Source organism: Gopherus flavomarginatus, chromosome 14, assembly GCF_025201925.1.
Source record: "Gopherus flavomarginatus isolate rGopFla2 chromosome 14, rGopFla2.mat.asm, whole genome shotgun sequence".
Lineage (NCBI taxonomy): Eukaryota > Metazoa > Chordata > Testudines > Testudinidae > Gopherus > Gopherus flavomarginatus.
The window spans coordinates 37,627,772-37,653,165 of NC_066630.1; the positions used below are offsets into that span (position 1 = coordinate 37,627,772).

Genomic DNA, 25,394 nt, shown 5'->3' on the forward strand with positions numbered 1-25,394 from the left:
GGTTGATATGGTTGTGGAGTCCTCAATGCTACTGGATGCTCAAATAGCCATGATGGCAAAAAACACTCACTTTTTTCTGTGATGAGCAGGAGATTGTGTTCCTTCCTCCCAGACACAGCCCTGACTACAGTGACTCACACTCTGGTGACCTCCAGGCTTGATCATTGCAACTCATTACATGTAGGAATGACCCTCCAGCGGTTGCAAAATACAGCAATCCCTTGGCTTAGCAGTGTACGGCATCATGACCATAGAAACTCACTCAGCTCTCTGAAGTGGCTACTCAAAGTCTTTTTCCTGATATTCAAAGCCCTGTATAAGAGTGGCCCAATCTATCTGAGACATCACTTCTCCTTCAGTGACCATAACTTCCTATGATGTCTATGTCCCATTAGTACAATGAATATACAGACCACAGAGGGAGGCTTGCAAGGGTGGAAAAGAGAACTTTCACGGGAGCTGGGGCTAAACTAGGGAACCCAGCCCTGAATGAAATAAGAATGACTACAGGTCTCTCCATGTCCAGAACGAAATGCAAAAATGAACTCTTCAGTTTAGCTTTCCCATGATCAGTTCATCTCACACACGAACACACCAAAAACTACTATAAATAAATCAGGCTCTTTTTCCTACAGGCTGGAAAGGGACAGAGAGAGGTTGTTATTGCTATTTCTGTTCTGAAATAGTTGGGAAGTACTCAGATACTATAGTGAAGAGGGCTGTATATGAACAAGATAGATATATAATCTTGCTGTGCATGTCACTTTGCCTCCCTATGCCCCTGTTTCCCCATCTTTAAAATAGGAATAACAACCTTTCAAAATCATGTGTAGTTCCTTAATAAAAAGGTATTACATACATGCAATTAATATACATTATTATTCCCCACCAGGTAGGACACAGTCTGATGCTAATCATACAGTACACTGGTTTTTAGTGTCTCACTCCCCACCAGTCTCTCCGCCCTGTAACAAAGGAATGCTCCTAGCTCAGTGGGGAAAGGGCATGGGGGGGAATGAAAACATAATTTCAGACCCCTGCTCCTGCATACCAGGCCAGATACACATGTCTATGGTCAGTAGTTAGAAATCAGAGAAGAGGAAACAATGCATAGACAAATTGCTGCCAAAGTTTAAGAACTTAAAGGTGTCAGAGAGTGAACAATAAAAGAGTGCAGACAATCCATTTGTTTTTGATTTTCCACCCAAAATTTCTAGTACTTTTGCTAAAACCTGGCTTTAACACTCAGAGTGACCCTGAAACCTGCAAACAGACAGTTTGTGTTGTGTATAACCGCACAGAAGCTGCAGCATGTTTCAACAAGTAGGTTTTGGTTCTTTTAGCTACTTTTTGAAAAGGCGTCAGCCCCTGAAGAAGAAAAAACGTTGAACTAAACTCACCTATTTGGTTTCAGTGCTTTAGAGAGATAACAAACTCTCCCAAGGACCCGAGATGAAGGACCAACAGAATCCACGTGGTTTTCTTCCATGCAGCTCACAGATATTCTTTTTTACACGTTAAAATTTAACTTTTGTCCCAAGGCTTCTGACTAGGAGGAGGGAGAGGAGCCTTTCACCTTCCACCACAGCAGCAGCACTGAAACACCTGTCTGATGAACCCTGGAGTTACCTAACAGCTTTTGTCTGTTTCAGAATTGCTTCCCCCGAAACCATTTTAGTCTCATCTCTGGCATCTAAAAAGAAATGTCAAAAATGCGGGCTCGCTAGTTTTCTAGCCTATCCTGGCTGTAGTGTGAGAAAGGGTGTGACCATGAGTGGGCTGGGCATGGAATGGGATGAGCCATCACTTAATACTCACGGTTAAGAGGGAGGTCCTTTTTCCACAGGTCTTTCAATGAGGGAGTAGGTCCCAGATCCCAGGTCTTGCGAGATGTAATCATGGCATAGGGTCCCAAAGCAGACTGACACCTCAGGGCCTGGGAATAAACACAAGCAAAGATATTCCAGTAAAGGGTTCGATTCCAGCTGCAGGAAGTTAGTGGTCCAAGATGAGACACTCTAGCAAGCTATGCAAGTAGCAATGTCCCCATCTTGATTCCTACTCCCACACACATCTGGAACGATTCAGATTTGAATACTGGGAATTTATCCACATGAGAAATGCTGACTGATACAAAGCAGGCGTTTACACACACTGTATCTGTAATTAACTTAATAATTCCTGTTTACAATGTTATTGTAGCTGTGTTGCTTCCTTCTTCATGTTGTGATGTTTCCATTTTAATTGCCAACATTCCATAGCTTCCATAGTTGTTTGGCGTGGTCTTTACCCAGGTTGTTTTGGTTAATAATTCCTGTATCATTTCTAGCTTCTTCCACTACTACATTTGATTTTATAACTTTTACATTTACAGGGCCGGAATCATGTCATCCTATGAGTCTGCAGACCACCTTGTACAATAGCCAGGAAATAAGCATCCGTCTCTTACCTGTTCTCTTATGCATCACGCTCTTATTGCATCACACTCTTATTGCAGTGCTGTGATCTTGACTGGGGCCTTCAAAAGTGTTTCCACAGTACAAAGAATAGCAAAGATATTTGGGGTCTTTGTTCAGTTGTTGAGCTGGATTCTCATCTTGCACCAGTTTTTCCACCAGAGGACTTCAGTGGAATTATTTGATTTAAACCTTCATAACTTAAATCATAACCTAGTTCATCCCACAATCAGGCCTCCACAGGATGAGAACCATAGCCCAGAGAGGCTGGAAGCAGACTGGGGAAGAGAGAGACTCCTATCCAAGTGGCATGTGCCATCTGGATGCCCACGCCTTCCAACTCCACTGCGTCTCACTCAACTGGAAGGAGACTCCTTCATTTGAGATTAAACTATAAGCAAGTCTTCAAATCCTCTGTCTCACAAGGAAGGATTTGGCAGTGTTTGTTTCAATTAGACATCTAAAATATCATTCATAACTTTACAAAACTGCTCTCATTCATACTGTGGTGGCTCAATGACCCTGTGTCTCAGTGATCCCATTGGGTCATCTGGAGAGGAAGTATGAGCCTAGCACGGGTTCAAGCACATGCAGTTGAATCAGTAAAGTAGTCAGAAAGCGCGATATTCCCTGCCTCGGGGACTACTCTAAACTCAAAGCCATAATGAAGGGGAGAAAAGGAAGCAGCCCTAAAGATGAATCAAAACTGAAAACAACCGAAAAAGACCTGTGGCTTGGCAGCCAGGCAGTGGCATGAAGAAAGGTGGCATTAGGAGAGAGCTCTGTGATCTAGGATTGTCTCGATCTGTTTAGTCAAACTCAGGAGAACTGGATACAATAGAGTGACCAGATGTCCCAATTTTACAGGAACAGTCCCAATATTTGGCACTGTCTTATATAGGTGCCTATTACCCTCAACCCCCGTCCCGATTTTTCACACTTCCTGTCTGGTCACCCTAGGATACATGATCCTTACCATCTCACATACGCACACAGAGCTTCTGGTCAGAAATCTCTGAACCAGGGTAGACCGCATTACAAGAAGTGTAGTTATGCAGGGAAAGCCAGTGCCATGGAGGAACAAAGAAACAGAGAATAGCACACGATCAGAAACTAGAGATGAAGAGGAGAAATAAACATTTATTTTTAAACTGTATTTTTATTTAAAATCCCTGTCATCAGTTTATGCTTAGACTGGAAGCAATTCAGAGCAGGGACTGTCTTTTCTATGCCCAGTGAAGCACCTATGCGCATTAAGTGCTGATTAAATAATACACCTCTCTCCCGATATAACGCGACTCGACATAACACGAATTCAGATATAACGCGGTAAAGCAGCGCTCTGGGAGGGCAGGGCTGTGTGCTCCAGCAGATCAAAGCAAGTTCGATATAACGCAGTTTCACCCATAACTCGGTAAGATTTTTTGGCTCCCGAGGACATTGTTATATCGGGGTAGAGGTGTAATTAAAACAATCTTTTCTATTTTGCTCTTGTCATGCTCCTTTCATCCAAAGATTTCAAAATGTTGCATGAACATTAATGGAACCTTAAAACACCCTTTTTCAGCTCTCCACTCTGCCTCATTAACCATTACATCACTTAGTAGAGTGACCCAACCCACACTAACAGAGGCCCCAGTGCTTAACTGCCACTAAATGGGCACCGGGGTCCATTGAGACGGTGGCAGCTGCAGGATCAGAACCCTGGCATTATCCCACTGTTTATTACAGCACATTTATTCCGACCCCTGGAAATGCTGAATCTTGAAACGAAGATTACCGCAAACGTTATGCTGTGCATATTAATGGAACGAATCCCATGTATTTCCAAGCCTCCTGCTCTGCTATTTCTGATGCATCTCACACGCATGCATGGTTCTTGTCACACATTTGGGCCTTGGCAGGTGAAGCGTAACGGCAATGCAACAGCAGGCTCACACTCTGGGGGAGAAATCAGAATTCCAACAGCCGGCGCACACCATGTCAGGTGCCACTGATAGCCAAACAAGTCACTGGAAATACAGACTGACCGATGGAAATCGAGGTGATTTGGGGGAGCGGGAGGGGGCGACCGAAGCAAAGCCCTGGTTAAAAGGCACAAAGCTGTGCCAGGAGCATTCCACCTACTGCTGCGTTTGCTCCCACTCCACCCCCACCGCCAATGACAATGAGTCCTTTGAGAGAGACAAGGCAGGTGAGGGAATGTCTTGTATGGGACCAACTTCTGCAGATGGAGGGGACCAGCTTGCCAGCTAAACGGAGCTCTTCTTCGGGCTCCTTTCGGTAGGGCCAGGAGAGAAACACACACAGAGAGACAAAAAGAGAGAAGACACACAGGCACCAACACACACACCCAGGATCAAAGCAGAGGCATCCAGACACACACACACACACACACACCGCTCCGACAGAAGACACAGGCACTAACACACACACACACCCAGGATCAAAGCAGAGGCATCCAGAGACAGACACACACACACCCCACTCCGAGAGAAGACACACAGGCACCAACACACGCACCCAGGATCAAAGCAGAAGCACACACACAGACACACACAGAGGATCAAAGGAGAGGAATACACACACACACACACACACACACACCCAGGATCAAAGCAGAGGCATACACACACACACACACACCGCTCCGACAGAAGACACACAGGCACCAACACACACACCCAGGATCAAAGCAGAAGCACACACACACACACACACACACACACACCCAGGATCAAAGCAGAAGCGTCCAGACACACACACACACACACCGCTCCGACAGAAGACACAGGCACTAACACACACGCAGCCAGGATCAAAGCAGAAGCGCACACACACACACACACACACACACACAGGATCAAAGGAGAGGAATCCACACACACACACACACACACAGACACACACACACCCCTACCTCCCGGCCCGCGGACGCAGGAACACGAGGGGCCGAGGCCAGACTCACCCGGTCGGAGCTGCCCGGCTCCGGGGTGGGCGCCCGGCGCTGCCCGGCCTGGCCGCCCCCGGGGGCAGGAGGGCCATGGCAGGGGGCTGCGCTGTCACCCCTCACGCCGCCAGCCCGGATTCCGCAGGCAAGTGGCGGAGCGTCCCCACTCCCCGCCCCGCACACCCCCCCCCGCCCCCCGCGCTTTTCCACAGGAAATGACTGGCTCCCACTCGCTGCCGGTTGCCATGGTAACCGGCTGGCCGCACTCCGGGGCTCCTTCTCCGCAGCGGGCCGCGCCGGGGGGTGGGGGCCGAGCGCGCGAGCCCGGCCGGGACCCCGCGGGAGGGGAGCTCCGGGCGGGTCCCACGCCGCAGCCTGCTCGGCTCCAGCCCTCTGCCCCGGGGGAGGCTCGCCAGGGGGGTAGACGTGCAGCCGAGGCGGGGGAAGGCAGCAAAACCCACCCGAGGAGTGTCCCCGGCGGGCTGGGCTGGGCTGGCAGCCGCTGCCCGGAGCCAGGCGCGAGCCCAGGGGCTGTTGTCCTTTCCAGCACAGTGGCTGCATTGCCCCCACCCCAGCAGACAGCAGTGCCCCCAGCCAGGGGCGCACGGACCGAGTCTGCAAAGCAGCAGCCAGCCTCTCACTAGCCTGGCTGGGAAGAGCCAGAGCACCCCCGTGGGGTCACAACAAGCCCCTTCTTCGGGAGAAAAAAACCCCGCTGCCTGCCCTAAACTGTTCTCCAGAGCTGTAAATGAGCCGCCCTGCTCCACCTCAGAGGTGGATGCATTTCTGTGGTGGTTAAAATGATTAACCTGCATGGTTTGTAAAGCATGCAGGGATCTTTCTGGATGAAAGGGTTACAGGCGAACACATTGTGGCCATCAAGTAATTCCCAAATGCAGGGTTTATTTTTCAATAATAAACCATAATATAAATACTAGGGCTGTCCAGAGATTTTAAAAAAATGATCGTAATTAATCATGCCATTAAAAATTAATCATGATTAATCGCACTTAAAAATTAATAGAACACCATTTATTTAAATATTTTTGGATGTTTTCTACATTTTCAAATGTATTGATTTCAATTTCAACACAGAATACAAAGTGTACAGTGCTCAATTTATATTTAGTTTTGATTGCAAGTATTTGCACTGTAATAAAAACAAAAGAAAATGTATTTTCAGTTCACCTAATATAAGTCCTATAGTGCAATTGCTTTATCATGAAAGTTGAACTTACAAATGTAGAATTAGGTACCAAAAAACTGCATTAAAAATAAGCAATGTAAAATTTTAGAGGCTGCAAGTCCACTCAGTCCTACTTCTTGTTCAGCCAATCTCTCAGAAAAACAAGTTTGTTTACCTTTGCAGGAGATAATGCTGCCCGCTTCTTGTTTACAGTGGCACCTGAAAGTGAGAACAGACGTTCACATGGCACTGTTGTAGCTGGCATCACAAGAATATTTACGTGACAGATGCACTAAAGATTCATATGCCCCTTCATGCTTCAACCGCCATTGCAGGGGACATGGGTCCATGCTGATGATGGGTTCTGCTCAATAACAATCCAAAGCAGTACAACCAATGCATGTTCATTTTCATCATCTGAGTCAGATGCCACCAGCAGAAGGTTGTTTTTCTTTTTTGGTGGTTCGGGTTCTGTAGTTTCTACATCAGAGTGTTGCTCTTTTAAAACTCTGTTTAGCATATCTGGCACATATATACCTTGCAATGCCAGCTACAAAAATGCCAAGCAAATGCCTGTTTCTCACTATCTTCTGTAAAAGTAAACAAACTTGTTTGTCTCTTAGTGATTGGCTGAACAAGAAGTAGGACTGAGTGGACTTGTAGCCTCTGAAGTTTTACACTTTTTTGTTCTTAAGTGCAGTTATGTAACAAAAACAATCTACATTTGTAAGTCACATTTTCATGACAGAGATTGCACTACAGTACTTGTATGAGGTGAATTGAAAAATACTATTTCTTTTGTTTATCATTTTTACAGTGCAAATATTTATAATCAAAAATATACACTTTGAGTTCAGTTACAACATAGAATACAATATATATGAAAATATAGAAAAACATCCAAAATATTTTATAAATTTCAATTGGTATTCTATTGTTTAACCGTGCGATTAATTGCAATTAATTTTTTTTAATGGCAGTTAATTTTTTTGAGTTAATCATGTGAATTAACTGTGATTAATTAACAGCCCTAATCAATACATATCAGGCTATCCGGATAGTTGTGTGGCCTGCATCTGAGCACCTGCATGGAAAGATCTTCATGCTTATTATTTTTTAAAATAAAAAAAAAGAGTGTATCTGTGTTTTTTAATTCAAACATTCCCCTGTGTTGTTGGAAACCCAAACACAAGAACCTTGTACTTGTGTAGCAGCTAGAAAGCTGGATTATTCTTCAATTTATAATTGTGCTTTATAAAATAATAGGCATCTACCTACCACTCCAAGTGCCTTTGACATAAATTCCAAAATCAAATCAGTTGGAACTAAAAGCTAAACCCATCATCAGCTCACCCCAAAACTAGACCCATGACAGAGCTCCCACAAAACTCAGTGCCTCCGTACAAACCTCAGTCTCTTTCACACCCCTTCCTCCCCTAAAGTCCAAAAAACAGTTATGTTTTACAGCCCTGTCTACTCCATTTTAATTGTCTAAGACAGGGGTTCTCAAACTGGGGGTTGCAAGGTCATTACATGGGGGTCGCAAGCTGTCAACCTCCACCCCAAACTTGCTTGCCTCCAGCATTTATAATGGTGTTATATATATTAAAAAATGTGGTTAATTTATTGGGGGGTGGGGTCGCACTCAGGGGCTTGCGATGCGAAATGGATCGCCAGTAAAAAAGTTTGCGACCCACTAGTCTTAAGATGAGTGAAATGCTAAAAGTAAACAGTACAAATTAGATATTTCCTCTCCTCCACACACGTTTCATGATCTTAAATTAGTTAGGCCATGTCTATGGTGGCATTTATGTCGACAAAACTTTTGGCACTCGGTTGTGAAAAAACACACCTCTGAGCGACATAAATTTTGCCAGCATAAGCACTCGTGTGCGCAGCGCTTTGTCGGCAAGAGACATTCTCACTGCTCCTTGCACTGGTTTTGTTATATCAACAGGACAGCTCTTGCCCATCACCATAACGCAGCTGCACGAGCCATCTTACAGGAGCACACCTGTATGAGTACAGCTGTGCTGCTGCAAGCTTGTAACTGTAGACGTGGCCTACACGGGAAAGGAAAACGGGAAGGAATTTATTTAATAACGTTTGTTTTACTTGACAAATGACCTGATAAGCAACATAACTTTGCACACCTCTAGCACCTTCAATCTGAGATTCTCAAAGCACTTTGCAAACTTGAACGAAGCAAGAGGAATGCCCAATTTGTAGCTATAGAGAGGGAAACTAAGGCATAGAAAGGGGAAGTGATTCACTCAAGGTCACACAAAGTTTACAGGAGGGCCGAGAATAGAACCCGAATAGCCTGACTCCCAAGACTGTGCTTTAGCCACATGCTCGTCCTTCCCGTTTCCACAAATTACAGGAATGACAAATTACTAGTTCTACATTTAGTTGTGAGAGATGCATAAAAAACGTGACTTAGACTTTAAAAATAGTTTCTTTCTTATAGCGCTAGAAGGAGACTAGACTTGTCCCTTCCAGTCCTATGTCCTACATCCCAATTAGAACTCAGGTACTGATCACTGGTAGCTCAGTAAAAAAACTGAACTACTTATGTGAAGTCCATACTCAGAAGGCTTTGCTATACCAGTATATTATACTGGAAATGCTCCTAGTGTGCACGCAGCTTACACCTTCAAAACTGCACTTTTGTACCTTATTCCAGCCCCACCCCCAAGTTTTGCTGGTATAACTGTGTCTACACTAGGCACTTTTGTTAGCACCGTTATTATGTCAGCTGCTCAACACAGCTATACCAACAAAAATTTGTAGTATACACTTGGCCTTAGAGGAGTGTTTTTACTTCAGCAATTGGGAGATGCTGTAGACATAAGTGGGAAAAGACACCAAGGAGGAGAGAGGAAAAGACACACAGTCCTTCCACTGAACACCAGCGGACAGATTTCTCTCCAGTGCAGGGACAGAGGCAAAGCAGCTTGTACAATGGCTTCTGGGGGCAGCGCAGCTCCTGGAGGAGGGTTGTCTCTGCCGCAGTGGCCCCAGTGGGGCTATACAAAGGCACAGAATTGCTGGAGGGGCAGTTCATTCTCACCTCAACATGCCGCTTATGTCCTCCATCTCTCCTCCACTGCCCTGGAACGCAGCCCGTGCTTTGGGATAGACTGTGCAGAGCTGGCTCTGAGCCTGGAGTGGGGGCTGCTATGCTGGGGATACTCTCCATGAGCCCATACACTAGCCCTGCAGTTGCTTTAAGACAGCTTAGTTACACAAAGGCAATGATGAACTGGGCCCCAGAACCCTACCCATCAGCACAAAGGTGACCTGGCTCTCATCAGAATTGGCCTTAAGGAGAGGCAGCACCAAGTGACTGATGGAGGTCATATGCTTCTGGCGGCTCAGTGTTACCTCAGCATTGCTAGCCTCAATCCCAGTTCCTACTCAGACCAATCCCCTTGGCAGCAGAAACAAAGAGTTGCTCGCCAAGCTCTTGCTTGAGGCCAGAAAATGGTTAAGCTGTACCTATGTTTCATTTTCCACCAAGAAGTGGTCCTGGCAATACTGATATTCTTCCGTCAGCACCACACAAACTGTGTTGCCTGCTGTGGGCTGTTTGCTGGAGATCAGGTATCCACCCTGCCCAATTCACTTTCCCAGCCTTGCCTTAGACAAATCTAAAAAATAAATGTTAAGGTTCAGGTGAATGTGAAAGGGTTTGGCTATCAAAAGTGCTGACAAAGTCCTGGCACTTCCTGTTACTTGTTGGGAAAGAAGGTGTGTGGGGGAAGGAATGGGGAAAGGCAGGACACAGAAGCTCCCACGTTCATTGGACAAAAATATGTTTGTCTTCTGTGAAGCTAAAAATGAATGGAATGCAGACACAGCGCCCACATGGCTGCGTGCAACCAAGTACTTGGTAATTAAAAGATTTGGTAGGGGATTAGCTTGTGAGAAGCATGCAGGGTATAAAAATAAACTTCATCTTCCTCTATGTCCTTCTCCAGTCTCTTCCCTCCTCCATGACCTGAGCAGATACCTGTGTTGCCGATTCTTATGATATTGGATGTTTTACTTAGAGCCTCGGCTTTGGAGACTCATAGACTTTAAGGTCAGAAGGGACAATTATGATAATCTATTCTTACCTCCTGCACAATGCAGGCCACAGAATCTCACCCACTCAGTCCTGTAACAAACCCCTAACCTATGCCTGAGTTAATGAAGTCCTCAAATCGTGATTTAAAGATCTCAAAGTGCAGAGAATCCTCCAGCAAGTGACCCATGCCCCATGCTGCAGAGGAAGGCGAAAAACTTCCAGGGCCTCTGCCAATCTGCCCTGGAGGAAAATTCCTTCTCGACCCCAAATATGGCGATCAGCTAAACCCTGAGCATGTGGGCAAGACTCACCAGCCAGCATCCACAAAAGAATTCTCTGTAGTAACTCAGATCGCACCCCATTTAACATCCCATCACAGAGCATTGGGCATATTTACCTGCTAATAATCAAAGATCAATTAATTGCCAAAATTAGGCTATTGCCTCATCCCATCCCCTCCATAATCTTATCAAGTGATTACATGAAGAGCTCAGCTTTCATCCAAAAAAATATACTTCTGGTCCTCAGGGTTGTGAAGAAAAGCATGAAGATGTGTTGTGACAAAACTGCACGCAGAAGACTCAAATATCAGAAAGGAAATAAAAGAACTTCATTTAAAAAGAAAAAAGAAAAAAGAAAAACAAAAAACCCTCAATTTTTAAGACACTTGTTATTTTGGGAGGGGCTGACTCATGATATTTGAATGTTTGAGACTGGTTAGCAACACTGGATACTGCCCACAGCAAAGCATAAATACACAGCCGTCACTGCACTACTCACCCAAATGTGGCCATAATTTTGATTGTTCACTGCTGCAAGCCTCAGACTTGCAATATGTAGACTCACTGGCAAGAACAGAAGGGCAAAACCACACTCATCCTCACCAAAGTCCTAGGTGTCCAGGCTGCAGCATGCATACAAAAAACTGATGCTGAAACATGATCACATCACATCCATCTTTTCACAATTCCTCTGGGTTCCCTTATCTGGAACAAGAGCCTTCCTTCACACCAAGGAGGGTCTTGCCATTAGAGCAAAGAGTTAGGAGCCAGGATATTTCAGTTCTGCCACTGACTTTCTGTGCAACTGTGTACAAGTCACTTGACTGCTTTGTCGGTCAATTTCCCCTTCTGCAAAATGGGAATATAATACTGGCCAACCGCACAAGAGTATTGACCGGTTTAATTCATTAACGAGGTGACATTCATGCTTGTGCAAAGGGACAGCAGAACACGCTATTGCACCACTTTAGCCCTATTTTGAGGACATAGGGTTTTGTGCTGGCCCCCTCACTGCAATGAATTTCATCCCAATATTTGTAGAGTATAGTGATCTGCAGCTAGAAGACCCTATGAGTGCGAAGCATTATTATTAGTCTTCTCGTATTGTTTGAGAGAGGAAGCACTGTCAGTCCAGTAGAAATTGATACCTTTGCTTCATGTATCAGAGAATTTTCTGAGTTTCTTCCTTTCCCTTCCACCTTGCAATAATAAATCACAATATATCTCAGATTTTGTTTGGGGATAGTATGGGGAATTCAATCTCTGTGTCCATTCAGCTCTGCTTCCATGATCATACTCTCCCTAATAGATACTCCCACCCTCATCTCGAAGGTGTGTGTATTAGTGGTACTAAGTACAGAAACCAAGACTCCAGAATGAGGTGTTTGTTCCATCTCATTTTGTACCACTCGCATGCTTCATGGAGAGTGGGGAAAGAGAAATAAAGAATCTGTAAGACAAGTGAAGAGAAAATAACTGTGAGCTTCTGCGTTGTTTAATGGGTCTTGTGAACCTCATCACCTATTCACACCTGCTGCTTCAGCCCTGTTCACACCAGCTGCCCACTCTAAAAGTACAAGTGGGAGATTGTGCTGCTAATTACTCTGTCTCCTTGCTGTGAAGAAAAGACACCTCTGAACGCAGCTTGTTCTTCTGATATCGCCCTCTTGAAATATTTCTAGCTTGCAAACAGCAAATGACGTTTTGGCAGAGAACATTAAACCATATCAACCACAAATGCTCACAGCTGCTGCTGCTGCCTCTAAACTGCAGATGTCACCTGCTTTAGTGGACCAGAAAATGCAACAGAAGACACCCGAGACGACATATCTTGAACTTCTAGGAACAGGTACCTCCCATTTTTCTTCTTCGGAATTTCACTTCCATTTCAAAATCACAGCCCTCACCCCATGTGAGTGTGTGGGCCTTGATTCAGCACAGCACTTAAGCATATGTATAGTGTTAAGCACGCAACTAATCCCATTGACTTTAAATGGACTACTTGTGCTTAAAATTACATACATGCTTAAGTGCTTTGTTGGACTGGGGTCATACTTGGAGGACAGCAGGGTTTATTTAGAGTTTAACTTCAATGGGCTTTGGCTCAGGCCCTTAATAGAGAAAGACTTTAAAATAATTCCTCGGGCTACAGCAAAGAATAATAAACCCACATAAAAATTTTGCTCAGCAAATTAAAGTTGCTGAAGTAATTAATATATAACTCTTCTGCAGCATACATAGACACAGCATTAACGTTAGATTTTAAAAGACAGGAAATAATCAGTAATGGGTAATTTACATAAATATTCTATTATCTGTGCAGTTCATTCATTGGTTTAATGCTAATAATAATGACGTGAAAATTTACCTTACGCATTCCAACAACAACTGTAATGCTACAGTGTCATTAACTTAATTTATAAACTGTAAAGGTAGTAGAATATTTATGTAAATTACCTTAACTACTCATTTCCTGTCTTTTGAACACTTTGGTTTTTTAATGGTATGCTGTAGGTATGCATTGTAATATAAGGGTTATATCAGTGACTTCAGTTATAACTCTAAAGTAACAAAGGTTTGGGTGGGAATTTCCCAATTTAAAAAAAATAAATGTGAGAAACCCTGAAGTTAACATTAGTTTGGCATAAATATCTTTATGCATGGGGGTGTATTCAGTATTGTCACCCACAAGTATTCAATCCTGAGTCGGGTCCCCCAAAATCATGACATCGGCTTAGCAAATGAAGGTTACTCATCAGTAACGGAGATGAACCCTGCACATTCAGACTCCTGGGAAGTGGCAGAAGTGCAGCTCTGACAGTAGAACATTTTGTGACAGTGCCCACCAGAGTCCTCTTGCACCCCCCCCCCAGTCCCTCCCTTCACAGGTCCTCAACATTCTGAGGGTGAGGCTATAAAAGAGGTTTCCATCTGCCTCACTTCCTTCCACCGCCTCCTCAGGTTTAAGGTTGTAATTAGCATTCCAAGGATTCCAAGGGAAGGTGGGTGGGAAGTGTGAATGTTCAGAGACCATAGTTAAAGGTGAATAACCTTTACTTCATCCAGAAGCCTCTACCCATTCCTGCTCATGAGATAGTTGACACATGGCACATTACTGCTTATCAAACTAAGGCCTCATCTACACTAGCAAATTTCTGTGCATTAAAGCAGCTTTGAGTGCTGTAACTCCCAAGGTGCACACACTGCCAAGCCACTCAGTGTGCAGAAACTGCTCAGTTGCAGCACTGTAAAAAAACCACCCTGAAGAAAGGCGTAGAGCTTTCTGTGCCAGGGCTACAGCACCGTGGTGCCAGTATAGACACCCTGGTCGATTATAGCGCTGTGATTGGCCTCCAGGGGGTGTCCCACAATGCCTGTTCTCGCCTCTCTGGTCATCAGTTTGAACTCTACTTTGCCTTGCCCTCTAGTGACCAACCGTTAGCCCAACCCCTTAAATTCCTTGAGAAAGTCCCCTTCCTGTTTGCTCCGTGACGCGTGCAGTGGTCTCAGTGCATCTTTCCAGGTGGCCATTCCTGCTCCACGCACCAGGTGATCCTCCTCTTGGAGCAATGCTGAGCTGCTGGACCTCATCAGCATTTGGGGAGAGGAGGATGTCCAATCCCAGCTGTGCTCCAGCCATAGGGATTATGATACCTATGGACAAATTTCACAATGCATGACAGAAAGAGGCCATGACCGGGACACACTGCAGTGCAGGGTCAAAGTGAAGGAGCTGCAGAAGGCAAACCACCGCTCTGGTGCTGCACAGGTGCCAGGGCAGAAGCCACAGGCTTGGAGAAGACCATCCTTTGATTCTCTGCTCACCCTCAGCAGCCAGAGATCTACCATAATGTACACAGCCTGTGAAAAGTGTGGGGACAGGAATGATTGTCAGGCCCCCCAGCACAGTGCTGGCTCTCCCCAAGAGCCACATGCCCAGCGTACAACAGGGTCTGGGAAGAGAGATTTCCCCTGCCCCTGCAGCTACTCACTATGTTGGGGGGTCTTGTGGCTCATGTGTGCTTGCCTGGGGTCAGCCAGTCAGTGACAGGCGTGTGAGTACTGGCTGTGTTTTAAATCAGTGGTCTGTATATTGCAAACAATCCTGCTTCTGTAAAATGTTGCATTTTGGCTTCACAGATACGACCTTCTCGCCGACTGAATGGCTGCGCAGAATTAGAAAGTGGCACGAAGAACTAAAGAGGACTTTCTGCGTGAGGTTATGATGCACTCTGCAGCCAAGAAACAAGAATTGAAGGAGTGATGGGACAGCAAGAAGAGGGATTGAAAGGAGAACGTGGCGTGCCAGAATGAAGCCACAGAGCGGCTCTTAAACATTATGGAGTGCCAAGTGGACACGGTCCAGGTGCTACGAGCACTGCAAACTGAGCAGCTCCACACCCGCCCTCCCCTGCAGCCGCTGTTGCAAAACACTTTCCCATGCGCCCCCCAGACACTGCCAACCCACTCTTATCAACCTCCTGGCTCCAGTCTGTACCCGCTGCATTCCACTCCTGCCCCATCACAGTCCAGTCCTGTGGAGTCCCAGTACTCACTGCACTCAACACCCGTCCATCTGAAGTTTATCCCTGCTGAAGTACAGTACCCGCTGCACTGTAGTCCAAAGGAGAAGGCTGGATATGCTACCTGGATGGACACAAATCTTTAACCGTCCCAGGACCCGACCTCCTCTTGGGACCCTCCCTTCCCCCATCCCCCTCGGTGCTGATGTGTTTTTTTGTTTCTCTCTTTCCTCGGGTTGTTGTTTTTTAATCAAATAATTGTTTTGGTTTGAAAGCAATCTTTATTCCATTAACTGAAAGCAAACAGAGCCCTGCAAAGCAACAGGCAATTTTCTTAAACCTTCTTGTGCAGCGTCTGCACCAATCACAATCACCTCCTAGCATCACAAGCACTGCACTCCTGAGCGTAGCAACACATATTAGTGGCTTTCAGCTTCAAATTGCTGCCTCAAGGCATCCCTGATCCTGTGCTGCGCCCCTCTAATAGCCCTGGTCTCTGGCTGTTCAAATTCAGCCTACAAGCACTGAGCCTCAGTGGTCTGATCCTGAGTGAAGCTTTCACCCTTCCTTTCACAAATATTATGGACTGTACAGCATGCGGCTATAAGCATAGGAATATTGTCATTGGCCAGGTCCAGTCTCCCATATAGGCAGTGTCAGTGGGCCTTTAAACGGCCAAAAGCACATTCAACAGTCATTCTGAACTTGCTAAGCCTGTTGTTGAACCACTCCTTGGTCCTGTCAAGGTGCCCCGTGTATGCGACGGCATTAAAGCATAGGCAGGGTCTCCCAGGATCACAATGGGCATTTTGACTTCCCCTACGGTGATCTTCTGGTGTGGGAAGAAAGTCCTGGCTTGCAGCTTCCTGAACAGGCCAGTTTTCTGAAAGAGGCGTGCGTCATTCACCTTTCCAGACCAACCTGCGTTAATGTCCGTGAAACGCCCATGGAGATCTGCAAACGCCTGGAGAACCGTTGAGAAATACCCCTTCCAATTAATGTACTTGATGGCTAGGTGGTCTGGTGCCAGAATTGGAATATGTGTGCCATCTATCACCCCTCCACAGTTAGGAAAGCCCATTTGGGGCAAACCATCCACAATGTCACACACGTTGTCGAGAGCCACGGTCTTTTGGAGCAGGATACCATTAATGGCCCTGCACGCTTCCATCAACAGGAGTCCAATGGTCGACTTTGCCATTCTGAACTGGTCAGCGACCGATTGGTAGCAGTCTGGAGTAGCCAGCTTCCACAGTGCAATCACCACGTGCTTCTCCAGTGACAGGGCATCTCTCATTCTCGTGTCCTTGTGCCACAGAGCTGGGGTGAGCTCATCGCACAGTCCCATGAATGTGGCTTTCCTCGTCCAAAAGTTCTGCAGCTACTACTCGTCATCCTAGATGTCCATGATGATGTGATCCCACCACTCAGTGCTTGTTTCCTGAGCCCAAAAGAGGCGTTCCACTGTGGTCAGCACCTCCGTGAGTGCCACAAGCAATCTCATGTCATAGCTGCTACACATGGTGAGATCGATGTCGAACTGCTCTTGCCTTTGCAGTTTAAGGAATAACTCCACTGCCACTCATGACGTGTTAGTGAGACCGAGCAGCATATTGGTCAGCTGTGTGGGATCTGTTCCTGCAGACCGAAGAGGCAGGAAGCGCAATACACAAATCATTGAAAGATGGCACCAGATGTAGATGGAAGCACAGTGTGTGTGGACTCACCCCTGCGGTCTCAGGGAATTAGCTCAATTTCCAGCCTGGAGCGCCCTCTGTAGGCCAGTGATCCGCCACCACTGGGCCCCATGTCCCCACCGGACCTCGGTGCCCGTGTTCTCTGAGGTGCTGCCCCCTGGCAATACCCCAACAATCTCTGTGGGTCTCCCTTCCCCAGGGAACCCCCACCCACTACCCGCACCTTGCCTTAGTCTAGGCTACTGCCAGTTCTCACCTAGCCCACTCACTGGGGCAGACTGCAGTATAAAAGCCACTCATCATGGGCAAGGGGGGTTGACCTGCTGCCTTCTTCTACCACCCAGTACCTCCATGGGCCTGGCCTGGGACTAGGCCCTGCAACCTGGGAAGTTGCCAGCCTGGAGCTCCCCTGCTCCTCTAACTCTTCCCCAGCCCTGCTTTACTCCCAGGTACCCTCTTATTCCCCTGCAGCCAGGCCAGTCTCCCTTCACAGCTAGAGAAGAGACTCTGCTCAGCTTCTGGCTGCCCTGGCCTTCTTATAAGGCCCAGCTGCTCTGATTGGGGCATGGCTCAGGTGTAGCTCCTTCCCCAACCAGCTTAGGCTTTTTCTCTTAGCCCCAAGCCCTCTCCTAGGGCTGGCTTCTACCCTTTCAGGGCTGGAGCGGGTAATCACCACCCCGCTGCACACAGGGATTGCTGGGATGTGAAGCAATGCATCACGGGGCATGGGGACAGGACCCAGGATGCCCCGTAGCCCCCTTCACCTTCCCATAACTCTTAGCGGCAGAAGAGGAAGAGATGCTCTGTGGCATAGCTGTCCAGAGTGCACTGCTCCAAATACCACTGCAAGTATCGCAAGTGCGAACACGCTATTGCGCAGGCAGCTGACAGCGTGAACGCACAACTGCGGTTTCCCTTCAGCACTCTCTGAGCGGCGCTGTAACTCTGCCAGTGTAGACATAGCCTTAGGAAGGTGAGATGTGGAGTCCTAATTAAACAAGGAATGAAGGACAGCTCTGCCAAACTGAGCATCCACCTGGGATGCTAGACTTGGTGTATAGTGTTCTGTAAATGTATGAACAGAGCACCACGTTGCAGCTCTGCAAATTTCTACAGTGGGAATATGGCAAATGCATGCCCCAGAGTCTAGCTCCGCCCTCATGGAATGTGATCTTATCCCTGTCTGGAAAGGGGCAGAGGCTCATTTGTGACTTTCTTCAAGGCCTAGCCATACTTCACAAAGGCTATCTCTGTGAGTAATCGCCTGCCTTTTACTATTTTGTGTGTAAGAAATACAAAGATTTGGTGACTTTCTAAACTCTTGAATCCCAGAAACTCGTTTTAGCATCTAGCATGTGGAGTTACTTTGTCCAAATGAGCGTGAGGTCTGGGGAAGAATTCCAGCAGATTGCTTGTTTGCTTGAGATGGAAATCAATTATCACCTTGGGTAAGAATTTTGGGTGGTTACAGAGAACCCCTTTGTGAAGGGTGGATTAGCCATGGGAGTTTGAAGTTCACTTGCTTTTCTGACAGATGTTACGTCTATAATGAAGGCTGTTTTGATTGATAGGTGAAACAGCAAACACTCATTCAACAGCTCAGAGGGTGGTGTAGTGAGGCGGCCTGGCTCCCAGCCGCCTCAGAGAGGGACAAGCCTCTCTGGGTGCCAAAGTGGGCGGAGCCACTGGAGCCTGTACCCGCCCCCCAGAGGTCAAAGCGCAGGACAGGAAGTATAAAAGCCCAACTCCAGGGCTCAGAAGCTGGCTGGCCACCAGAGAGGCCAGACACTGGTGCCCTACCTCCCACTGGGGAGACTCCTGCCGCCTGTGACCGCCCCGAGGACTGGCCATACCCGTTGAGGCCGGACGCCGACCAGATGCCGGAGAAGCCAGTAAGCCTACCTGTGAGAAGTGACCCAGAGGAGCTGCCCAGCTTACCACTCGCTGAGTACCCCGAGGAGCCTATGGTGCTAGATCCCATGGAGGACACTGACCAGACGCAAGTTCTGCCAGAGGAGGAGGTTGGAAGTAGCCTGGGGGCAGCTGACTCTAGTCTGGCTATGGCACCCCGAGTTGATGTCAGTGTGTTGCGGCCAGGATCCCCACTGACACAGCAGCAGGTCGCCTGCCGCTGTCAGGACCCCAGGCTGGGACGCAGTGGAGTGGGTGGGCCTACATCCCCCCTGCCACCCCACTCACGGGTGGCATCTCCTGCTTGCCCTGACCCCAGGACCAGGAGCCTGGGTTTTGCTATTGGACTATTTGGTCAGCCCCTTCCTGAGGGCCTGAGCCCTGAACCATTTGTTTGCTGCCCTGCCCTGACCCAGGGCCTGGGCTTGGTATTGGACTCATTGCATAGCCTCTGACAGAGGGCCTGAGCACTTAACTGTTTACTGTCTCACCAGGCTAATGCCCCAGCTCCCCAGAGTGAGGCGGCCTGGCTCCCAGCCGCCCTAGAGAGGGACAACCCCCAGCCGAACCCCTCTACAGGTGGCTTCATAAGTGTTGACTAGGTTAAGGTCCCATGATGGAGTTGGACTTTGACTCATAGATAGTAGTTCACTAAACCTTCCATAAATCTCCTTATTCTGTCACGAGTAAGTACAGTAGCATGTTGTCAGTAGATATGGCTGCTAAATGAACTTTCAGAGGTGATTAGAAGTGACTGGAAAGTTTCAAGTGAGGCAAGTATTCAAGTATAGACTGGATTGAAGCTGACATTGGGATGATGTTGTTAACGGATGCCCAAACTCAAAATCTTTTCCACTTGAGATCATAGCACTTGCAAGTCGATTGTGTCCTAGAATTTATCAGGACGTATTGTACTTCCAGAGAACAGGACCTGAGAGCTCAGCAAACTGCCCTCAGTTCTAGTCTGTTGATTGTAGCTTCTTCTCCAAATAGTTCCAATTATGGCAAATAGTTAAGTTGTTGAAATGGGCTCCCCATTCCAAGTTGGAAGAATCAGAGGTGATAGTTGCTGGAGGTGGGGCCGAGAAATTGAAAGCTAACCCTTTTAGAGTGTTATATGCTGTGTTTGCCCTGAGAGGCATAGGAGCACATCTCTTGGAAGAGTCAATTTTGAGATGTTGTCTGAACTTGGGAGATAATGTTTTGCTAACTAGTGCTGCAGAGCTTAAACTAAACATACCATACCATTTTGAACACCTTTCCCAGGAAACTGGAGAAGGATAAAAGTGGCCTCTGACACACTAGATTTTTCACAGGCTAGGAGAAGTCCCTTTGCTGCTACTGTTTTCAGAGAAGGAAGGGGAGAGGCAGGGGATCAGAGTGACCACTGAGCTGAGCTTTCTGAGTACAAGCTGGCAAGCAAGGAGCAGGGCTCTCAGAAGCAAGAGGAGTTGGGAGCACACAGGTCTCTGGTGCTCCTAGAGCGTGATAGAGACACAGCAGAAAAGCCCTAGAAAAAAGCCAGGGGAGGAGGGGCAGAATTAACTAACTGATTAGGAGCAGTGTTAATTGATTTGGGGGGAACAGAAGGATTCATTGACTGGGTCGGGGAAAGTACTGATTAGTAGGAAAACTAGGTGAAGAGTAGAAAAAATTATTCATGAGCACATTGGCTGAATTAGATTCAGAGCTTGATCAGATCCAGCCATGTTTATTTCCTTTTTTGTTTTTGTTTTTTGTTCTTTACTATGAACTTTTAGGTGACTGGGTTTTGTTCACAGAAGTGTTTGGGTAGGAGCTTTTATGAGTGCGATGATGGCAAACAGAGCAAGGTGTCTGCGGTGCGGCCAAATTCTGAGGCAAGGAGTATCAGCAATTGCCCTATGGGATAAAAGTTCTACATATAGTACCTGGCCACTTACATGATCGGTGGTCAAATGCACACGACAACACATCCAGCAAGACAAAGTAGTCAAAAAAGGACCTCCAAAGAGATTAGTTTAGGCTTTAGTGCTAAGATAATTTTCCTTACAAACAAGAGAAAAGGCAGAGCTTGTAATGCATATATGATTCTAAATGAGAAAGGAAAACAGACCTACTCGTGTTACTAACCACAACTCTTCCAAAAACAAGATGGCACCTGCCTGGTCCCTGGCCTCTCTCTCCAGCTGGCTACATGGTTAAAAAGTGCTTGTCGAGATATCAGTTTGCATGATATCACAGAGAAACACAAGCAAAATAACACCTTATCACAGGACTTACTGGAATCAGTGCTTTCCAAACATGGCCATGAGGTACCAAGTGCACTATCATCAGCTGGAAGTTAATAATTAAAAACACCTGGATGACTATCAAGCAATTTCTATGCTAAATTACATTAGTCTATTCACAGAATGCACTGTACACTAAGTCATACACACTCCATCGATAACACGACAAAGAGTCCACCAGTACCATAATGATAATCACATGGAGCCATATTCTGAAGTCTTTACTCCGTTTTTACTCAGACAAACTTTCACTGTACTGCATGAGAGCTTGCCTGAGTAAGGCCTGAGTAAAACGTGGGAAATGATTTCAAGATCTGTCCCCCAGTGAGCAGGGCTAGGGTAAGTACTGGTGGTGTTTAAGGGGCAAACCGAACTCCCTAGTACCAGTTCCATCAGATATGATTTCCGGACGGCAATATACACTGCAGTGAGTTGAAGGTTGCACAGTGACCCCAGCTAATTCCATGTCAAGAAATCCTCAAATTCACATTTTCCCACACGGAAGCAAAGCAGTGACACACGAATGTTTGGAGTGGAAGAGGAAAAAGGAGTACTTGACAGGTATGCTGTGGTTAATAAATGTTCGTTTACCTCTGGATTCAAATGTAATTTAATGAATACACTAGTCTGGTAAGTTTCAATGATCTCTTTAGTAGATCGTTTTTCATATCACAAAATCATCACAGTTGTGGCTGTCTGCTCAGGAAAATCCCTTAACTTCATTAGCTGGAATGTTGGGGCTCAGAATTGATAAGCATTGGCAAAACTGCATGAGAGACGCTTGCTCAATGTTGTGAGACTCTCTTTCATTAAGCAGAAATGCTCAGCGACCTCTCAAATATGGAGAAATAAATTAGCTGTTAAGTCAGGCAAGTGCATTCATATTTTACTTGCCCAGTGGAGTGCAATGGACTAAGTGAAGCTACAACAATCAAAACATATCTGTGATTGGTGCCTTTTGGATTAGCTGTGCATCCTGCCCCAAGCAAATATTTAACCTACATCTGTAAAACCTCTGGGCAGAGAACTACAAAATCCTGGCTAAAATTTAACTCCCTCCCTTCCCCTCCACACAAGCAACCTGATGCAAAAATAAAATAAAATAAAATAAAATAAATCACTAATCCAGAAATGCAGACGGGAGCAGAACTTAAGTCTCTTATGTAGCTAGACTCTCCTTGTTGAAACCCCCCCCCCCACTAGAAAGATCAATTGTATGAGAATGTGTCTCTAGAGACCATTTCGTTATAGCCTAGCTCATTATTACAATGTTACTGCAGCACAGGAACCTTGAACTGTGAGGAGGTTTCTGGGAGCAGCTGAGATATGATTTGCCAAATCCTATATAAATTGATTAATAAAATAATAATAAATTCTCTGCATTTCCACAATATCTTTTATCCAAGGATATCAAAGCTCGTTACAAAGATTAAGCTTCTTGTGAGGCATTTGTACTCATTTTAAAATGCACAAACCCAGAGGCCCAGATCCTGAGATATGGCCAACTTGCATTCAACATAGCTCAGGACATGGAGGGGAGTGTTATAAAAGTAACCTAACCACTTTTGCATACCCGTATCCAGATGGCCAATGGATCAAAGTCCAGTCCAGTCCACTGTATTAATCAGCATAGCTTTGGGACTCTGGTAGTTTATGATGGCTGCTCATAGCCCCAAGGAAGCATTCCAGCAGATGGGGATCACTGGAACGTAGAGATGCTTGGATCATACCCCTTTCCCATGACCATGTCCCCATACCAAAAACCAGTATCAAGGGGAGCATGGAGCTGCTATTACTGCAGCTCTATGCCACTCGAGGATTCTCCTAGACGTGAGGAATCTTCAACGGGCCAGTTAAGTGAGTTGGCTTTCAGGCCGCTTTGTACCACCAGAGTGACAATGCAGCCATAACATAACAGAGGATCTGGCTCAGAGACTGTCCATTTGTAATGTACCATGTAGAAGACTAAACCATCACAACCCCAATGCAATCAGTGGGGACACCTCAGTTTCCGACCATGAATCTGTCACTATCATGCACAAAAAACACTAAACTCCCAAAACAGTCTTAGAAAAAGCAAGTCTCTGTACTTTAATTTCTGTAAGCGAGGCATTAGACCATACTGGGCCAATGTAGTTGCCTAGGTCTCCCATATGGAATTATCCCTCTATCCAATCGAGGCAAATGACACACAAAAAAGCCCAAAATAACCACACACCATGGATAGTATTTCATAAACTTTTTCAATTTTGCAAACTGGACACCATCAAATTAGCCTAAATAGAGACTGGAAGTGGATGAGTCACTACACAAACTAAATCAATTTGTTAGTCTCTAAGGTGCCACAAGCACTCCTTGTTGTTTTTACAAAACTAATTTCCCAGTGCTAAATACTCACACCTTCTTGTCAATTGTTTGAAGTGGGCCACCTTGTTTACATTGGCCTCATTAACACTACAAAAGCGATTTCCACTCCTTCTTGTCACCTGTTGAGAATAGCCCACTTCTAACTTAAATTGAATTGGCTCATTAGCACTGACCCCCAATTTGGTAAGGCAACTCCCATCTTTTCAAGTGCTGTGTAGTTATACCTCCCTATAGTATGTTCCACTCCATGCATCCGATGAAGCGGGTTTTAGCTCATGAAAGCTTATGCCCAAATAAATTTGTTAGTCTCTAACATGCCACAAGGACTTGTTGTTTTTGCTAATATAGACTAACACAGCTACCACTCTGAAACCTTTTTCATTTTTGTTTAGTATGAAACAGACTTAAGGCCAAGGAGAGAGGAAAGAATCACAGCCATACTCCATCTATACTCTGTGTCATTTTTACAACATTTGTCATACAGAATATAACCCCACAGATAGACAAGAACTGTAGCACAAAGCTGTTTTCGTGCCAAAGCTGATACCACTCAACTCATTGTCTCTGCTTCTGTTAAGTGACCTACCTTTTACTCTTGTCAAATTTTTCAAACTCCCCTTTCAAAGAGGATCTCTTGAATATTGCCAGTGATTAGCCTTAATGCTGCATATTTGTGCACTACACAATGTCCATTTCCTCTCACCCCTGCTAAACAAAGTCTCAGACACGCCTGTACAGCATAGTCCCAGCTTTCTGCTGTTTCTGATGGCTGCCTAGGAACCACGAAACCAGATATTGCCCCGAGGAAGAACACACAGTTCATCCAATAGGTCATTAATGTTTCATGGAATGAACCAGAGGGATTCTGCTTATAAAGCACTCCTAGAAAAAAGGTTAACAATGAGAGCAAGATATCTCTGACAAGCGTAAGCCTGTCTCGTAATACCATGGTGACATAGTCTAATTCTGACTTGAAAGAACCCTGTCCTCTGAGGGGGCAGACTGATCACTAGGTTAATTGAATTCAAGACATTTTCATCAATAGACACCAGCCTGAAAAGACCACTCTTTCTTGAACAGCAATTCATGCAGTCTCCTCTCTACTAGTCATGGAAAATTATCCTTAAAGTCTTTCAGTGATGTGCTAGAAAGCGCCTTCAGGGATGGAGCACTGCAGTTTTCTGTGTCTGACAATGCTTCCCCAGCACCAACAGTGAATCAGGTCTCTCAAGTGCCTTAGCTACAGATGTGTGCTGTACTGTATATCTAGAAGTACTAAAAGAGTTAATGGCTGGATTTTTTGTTTCGTTTTGGAAGTGATATAAAAGGTTATACACAGGAAGTAATCAGCGGCTCCTCAAAGCACACTTCATAAGTACAGTAAAAAGGTATTGCTAATCTATAAGAACGTTCAAAAGCTTATGTTTTGTCACACATCTGTTTAAATACAATACTGTTTTTTTCCTGTCCCTTGCCACTCTTCATCTGCCGTAACACACTTGCATGAAGACAGTCAAGTTCAGTTTGTTTTCAAGGACTCCTCTTCTCCTGCTGCTTATTCCCCACCTGAAGTCAGAATCCCATTTGTGACACTGCAATTAGTTGATCCCCTCATCAGCTAAGATAAACAATGGTCATGATGTACCAAGAGAGGATTATGACTTCAATAGAGGAATATCCA

The 25,394-nt window shown here is 45.8% G+C and overlaps 1 protein-coding gene across 5 annotated transcripts in view; it reads right to left on the reverse strand.

The window, feature by feature from the left end:
* Positions 1-24,367, reverse strand: part of KIFC3 (kinesin family member C3) — a 60,841-nt gene extending 36,474 nt beyond the window's left edge. For 4 of the 5 annotated variants that reach the window (XM_050922961.1, XM_050922960.1, XM_050922957.1 and 1 more), the window contains exons 1-2: positions 24,300-24,367; positions 1,819-1,936 (exon numbers count right to left, since the gene is read on the reverse strand). In XM_050922961.1, the coding sequence (XP_050778918.1) occupies positions 1,819-1,900 (82 nt within the window). In that variant the 5' untranslated portion in view covers positions 1,901-1,936; positions 24,300-24,367. Of the gene's footprint in view, positions 1-1,818; positions 1,937-5,424; positions 5,491-24,299 lie in introns of those variants that run through there. The other variant, XM_050922958.1, reaches the window with a different exon arrangement.
* Positions 24,368-25,394: the final 1,027 nt, after the last annotated feature.